Source organism: Apium graveolens, unplaced genomic scaffold (assembly GCF_009905375.1).
Source record: "Apium graveolens cultivar Ventura unplaced genomic scaffold, ASM990537v1 ctg858, whole genome shotgun sequence".
Classification (NCBI taxonomy): Eukaryota; Viridiplantae; Streptophyta; class Magnoliopsida; order Apiales; family Apiaceae; genus Apium; species Apium graveolens.
This window is the reverse complement of record NW_027421297.1, coordinates 25,604-31,603: the sequence shown is the minus strand read 5'-3', so window position 1 is coordinate 31,603 and position 6,000 is coordinate 25,604. Positions and strand designations below refer to the sequence as shown.

The 6,000-nt window shown below is 31.9% G+C and overlaps 1 protein-coding gene across 2 annotated transcripts; it reads left to right on the top strand.

The window, feature by feature from the left end:
• Positions 1-415: 415 nt before the first annotated feature.
• Positions 416-4,500, top strand: LOC141705135 (zinc finger BED domain-containing protein RICESLEEPER 1-like). 2 transcript variants are annotated; one of them, XR_012568219.1, is made up of 4 exons: positions 416-572; positions 958-2,677; positions 3,705-4,146; positions 4,229-4,500. XR_012568219.1 is itself a non-coding variant. In XM_074508212.1 (3 exons), exons 2-3 carry the CDS (start codon positions 2,222-2,224, stop codon positions 3,882-3,884), a joined length of 636 nt encoding a protein of 211 aa, XP_074364313.1. In that variant the 5' UTR covers positions 416-572; positions 958-2,221; the 3' UTR covers positions 3,885-4,500. The 2 variants fall into 2 exon arrangements, 1 of the variants encoding a protein (XP_074364313.1); XM_074508212.1 differs by having other exon boundaries at positions 3,705-4,500.
• Positions 4,501-6,000: the final 1,500 nt, after the last annotated feature.

Genomic DNA, 6,000 nt, shown 5'->3' with positions numbered 1-6,000 from the left:
TAGCATGACAAATATTTTTTAATAATCCCGTAATTTATTAATTATTAATTATGATTAATTAATATTAACCTTAGGCAGTTAACATAAGGATTGTGAATAAAGGTGAAGGTTAATTTGATATGCGTGCAAATCAATTTCCACACAAGAATTTTTTGCAACAACTGCGGCACTACCTATTAGGGCCGCTCATGGATTACGTAACCCGTCAAACCCGACCCGACCCAACCCAATCCTGAAATGAGCCGTTTAAACTGAACCGTTTAAAACCGTGGATTAATTGGGTTATTTTTTATTTAACCCGTTTATAATGGGTTGGGTAAGATTTTATCCTTTTAAAAAACCTAAACTAACCCAACCCGGTTATATAACTAGGCCCAACCCATTTTAAATATTTTACACTCCCTGATTCCCTGACCCCGACCCATTTACAATATTACTTCAGAACTTCCCCCAACTAAACCCTAGTTAGTCTGTATAATATTACATTTCATATTATACAGCCGCTCCTCACTCCTCAGTCCTCACTCGTCACTTCAGTTCTATCTCATTGGCTCCAAATCTTCAATTAATTTGTAAGATTCTTTTAATCTCTTCAATATTTTGTTTTATTCATATTGATTTGCTGTAAGTATTGATTTGTTTTATTTGAGAGTTGTATGATTTATTTGTCAAATCTTTGATAATCCTCAATTAGTATTTTGGCTAATCTTAATCTTTGGTAACTTAAATGACCTGTGGATGTGGTGATTGTAACTAAATGAATGACTTGTGATGATTTAATAGGTAGTGATATTCATTTTAAACTTGATTTGATTTGTTTATTTTAAATCTTTGGTATGATTTGATTTGTTTCTTGATTTAACTTATTTATTTGTTTTTAATAGATTAATTTATAAAGTCTTGACTGAGTGCTCAATCTTTGTTTTGATATATATTTATTTATTTGTTTGGATTTAGGACAAAAATATGGAAACAACATTCCCGCCCCTGGTACTCAACAAATTCCTCCAGTGATCTTAAACACCACCCAAAACCCAAACACTTTCCTAACCCCAAACTCTGATCAAAACTTAACCCCCTGATGAACCCTCGATTACTAATGGTGAACTTAAATCCCCTAAAAGGGAGACTGATGATGTTGACCCACTTACAACCAAGAGAAAACCTACCAGAACTTCTGATGTGTGGGATCATTTTACCAAAATAAAGGGTGGAAATCATAAGGGTCCAAGATGCACATGTAACTATTGTGGAGCGAACTATGCTTGTCATAGTACAAGAGTTGGAACAAGTAGTTTGTGGGCTCACTTAAAGAAATGCAAGAATTATCCAAAAAATATGGCTGATAGGAAGCAAAAGGTGCTTAGCTTTAAACGTAGATTTGAAGGAAAGGGCAGTTTGTTCGTAGCAACATTTAAAAAGTAAGATGTCGGAATGCCTTGGCGAAGTTTGTGGTGAAGGATGAACAGGCCTTCAATGTTGTGGAGGGGGAAGGTTTTAAGAATTTGATCAATGAGCTGCAACCTAGGTTTGTGGTCCCAAGTCGAATGACTGTTATTCGGGACATTTACACGCTGTTTTGTAATGAGAAATCTAAATTGATGAAAGATTTGACAGCCGCTGGACAAAAGGTGAGTCTAACAACCGATTGTTGGACATCCCGAACTCAAATGTCCTACATGTGTCTCACTGCACACTACATAGATTCTGATTGGAAGCTATAAAAACAGATAATCAACTTTTGTCAAGTTTCAAACCATAAAGGTGAGACCATTGGAAAGGTGATTGAGGGCTGTTTGCTTGAATGGGGGGTTGAAAAAGTATTTTCTGTTACACTTGACAACGCATCAGCCAATGATGTAGCAATTGGTTTTGTAAGGAGAAGGGTCAATGCATGGAAATGTGTTGTTCTTGATGGTGAACATCTCCATGTTCGACGTGGTGCTCACATCATAAACTTAATTGTCAATGACGGACTAACAAAGTTGCATGACTCAATAGTTGCAATCCGTAATTCCGTGAGATACATTCGTTCATCTATAGCAAGGCTACTTAAATTCAGATGCTGTGTGGAGAATAAGAGAATTGATTATAAGGGGCGACTGGTCTTAGACGTGACTACAAGGTGGAATAGCACGTATATGAGCTGGATGCGGCTCTGAAGTTTGAAAAAGCATTTACAAGGTATGAAGAGGAGGACGACAAATTTTTGAGCTACTTTATGAAAAAAGAGAACGGTAAAAAAATGATTGGACCTCCATCGTCTAATGATTGGGAGTCATCAACTGTTTTTGTGAAATTTCTGTCTACCTTTTATGAAGTTACGTTGAAGTTTAGTGGCACTTTGCACGTAACTTCAAATAACTTTTATTATGAAATATGTGAGATTCACACTATGCTGGCCGAGTTAGCAGATCAAGATCATCCTTTATTGTCTTCCATGGCTGTTAGCATGAAGAGAAAATACGATAAATATTGGGAAAATGCGAATAATATAAATCCAATGTTGTTCTTGGCTGTTGTACTCGATCCCGTGTACAAAATGAGGTACTTGAAGTACTGTTTTGAATCTATATATGATACTGAGACGGTTGCTAGGATTGTTGTGAAGGTGGAGTCGATTTTGCACGGCTTACATGTTTGTTATAGTACTGGAGTTAGAGATGGTTGTACTAAGGTTAGTTTTTTGGCTGCACTGTACTTTATAATCTGTTTTCTGATTTCTGTAGTGTTGATCAAGCAGTTTTTATTATAGTTATTGTATATATACTTCTCTATTATTGCAGATGTGTACGTTTAAGGTAGACATTTGATTTCGTATGATTTTGATGGACAAAACTTATATGTATATCTCCACATTTGCTCATATGATTAAAACAACATATCTGATTAAAATTTAAATATCATGTCTGCATTGCTATCCATGAGAGCTGAACTTTGTTCTGCTGTTTACTTGGTTTGTGTAAGCTGTTATAAATTGTTGTTTACTAATGTTAGTTTTCTGGCTGCACTGTACTTTATAATCTGTTTTCTGATTTCTGTAGTGTTGATCAAGCAGTTTTAGCCTAGTCAGTAGATTTCTGTAGTGTTGATTTCTGTACTTTAGAAGAAGATAGTAGCTTGGTATAAATTGGTGTTGGTCAGTATGCAGATGATTGAAAGAACCGAACATGATGGAAAACTAATATATTTCAAATGCCTAGTCACGAGTCATGACCACAAACACAGGGAAGTTAGTTTACAAATATTGTTACTTGCTGTATTTTGGTAAGTATTAGTTTACAAGTATTAGTTTATAGTTTTAGCCTTTGACTTCCTGGAATTTGAAGTTATGTACTAATTAATAGAAAATAATGAAATAGATCCCCATATACTAATATTGGAGTCTGGAGATGCTAACCACACCACTCCAGCAGGAAAATTGTTTTTCTGATCACCAACTCTTCTAGTTTGAAGAATGTAAATAGCTATCTTGTGAACTACGTGACTCACTCTTTGCTAGACATTTGACAGTGTTGCCCAACAACACCTTAACAGTTTTTAGATGCCATCTTCTTTTGGACAGTGATCATGTTTCTGTATTGACTGTGATATACTTATTGCTGCTAGTGAATATGTTTATTATCTAGGTTCAGTCATGTTCTGTACTTTCAGATTAGTAGTATAACATACAAGTTTGACTTGTAAATGTTAACGTGTAACAGGACAGTGGAGGTCCTTCTCCAGTTCAAACTGTTGGCAAAGAAACACAGAAGAGAAGGTTGTTGGATAATTATATGCAGCAGCAACAAATGGGAACAACGGAGAAAAAGAGTGATCTTGAAATCTACTATTCTGAAGAACCTCTATACCCTATGACCGATAAGTTCAACATTCTTAATTAGTGGAAAGACAATACTAGCAGGTACCCAACTTTATCTTTGATTGCTCGAGATATTCTTGCTATTCCAGTTTCGACTGTTGCTTCGGAATCTGCATTTAGTACAAGTGGACGAATACTGGATGCTTTTCGGAGTTCTTTAAGTCCAAAAATGGTGAAGGCGCTCATTTGTACTCAAAGTTGGTTGAAGGGTAGTCATGGTGGAATTAAATCTAATACTTATTTGGATGAAACTCAATCCTACGAATTTCTTGAAGTTGAAGAAGGTGAAAGACATTTTTCGATACATTTCTTGAAATAGATTTTATAACATGTTTTCTGAAATTTCAAATATTGTATATTTTGTAGATACTATTGGAAAAAAGAAAGGCAGTGCTTCAAATGATAAGTGCAAGAGTAGAGCCAATGTTATTAATCTTAGTGACCACTGATTGTCACTATTCAGACTATTTTGTTTAAATTTTAGACTATTTTGTAGTAGGCTTCAGGACTTACTATTGATGGGTGATGAAATATTTGAGATTGCTTAAATTATTTATGGATGATGTAATATTCTGGATTCCGAACTATTTATGGATGATGTAATATTCTGGATGCAATACTTAATTTCCTGCTTTTAATTTTTTAATTTTTGTATTTTACAACGAACATTAGTTATATGTAATTTTGACAGGTTTATTTCTTTCAACCCGATGAACCCAACCTAACCCGGCCCAACCCATCACATAGTTAATAGGGTTGGGTTTAATAATTTTTTTGAGATTAATGGTTTAATATTTCTGTAATCCGTAATAAACGGGTTAGGTCATTAAATAGGTAAAACCGGCCCAACCCAACCCATATGCAACCCTACTACTTATCATTATAGGTTCAGGCCTCACGGTTCTTTCTGTGTTACCATTGTTTTTGTAAACAATATAATTGTAAAAACTACAATTAAACCGACGGAACATCTCCGATTATCCAACGAGATTAACTAAATTTGTTGACTATAATAATTATTTAAATATAGATAAAAAATATATGTATAAATTTTAATGATATTCACTATAAATTTATCTATATTTTTTTATTACCAGTTTCTAGACATCGGCTATATATAACACATATTGTACCGTTTGGCATTACACAAATATCTAAATAAAAATATATTTTTAATTAAATTATGCAATAAATAATTTATATTTTTTTATGAATAAACATCAAATATCTTATCACTCTTCAAATAACATGTAATGAAAAATCTAATTTTGACTACTTAGTGATGTAATTTATTTATATTTTCAAAAATTATGAAAAATGAATCTCTGCCCCCTTAGTATTTCTATTATTATTTCAAATAAGTTAAAATAATTTTTAATTATTATAATTTTTTCCATTTCGATATGCTAGTAGCAATATATTTTTTATTTTCTGTTTTGAATAAGTTGAAGTAAGTTTTAATTATCATAAGTTTAGAATAAAATTTAAATAAAATTCGACTTCTATATAAATTTGAATTTTATTTCTATTTCTGCATGAACTTGGATTTTATTTTCTAAAAAATAGAACATAAATAAAGAAATTTTGCACTCTATATAAAATTGAATTTCATTTCTACTTCTATATGAATTTCGATTTTATTTGTAAATTAAAGGACCTAAATAAGAAAGTTCCAATTTTTTAGTGAATTTCGAATATAAATAGGAAATTATGATTTAAGTTATTTGAGAAAAAGATAAAAAATTGTTTGAAAAATTCTAAATATGATTGACGTCTAAATATTTATTATCTTTTCTATTAATTCGAAATGATTCGAAAGAATAAATTCTAAATAAGACTGATTTCTAAATATTTATTAACTTCCCTATTAATTCGAATATACAAAAAGAAATTTAATTTTATTGAATTAAAATTGAGGAGATCTAGAAAAATAGATAAATAAATCTAAGAGGATATATATATATATATAAATATATACTAGCATAATGATTGTGCGAGACACGGGTCATTTTCTAGCTTATTATATTATAAGGATATAATAAGACTACTCTAATATAAACCAAATTTAAAATATAAACTAGAAAACAAATATTGTTTTAAAAAGAATTACTTCGAAATATAACACATATTGTACCGTT

Excerpts from the sequence above, each read along its gene's own strand:
- LOC141705135 (XM_074508212.1), top strand. The coding sequence starts at position 2,222 with ATGAAAAAAGAGAACGGTAAAAAAATGATTGGACCTCCATCGTCTAAT. Across the intron at positions 2,678-3,704 it reads TTAGAGATGGTTGTACTAAG|GACAGTGGAGGTCCTTCTCC; the intron begins GTTAGTTTTTTG and ends AACGTGTAACAG.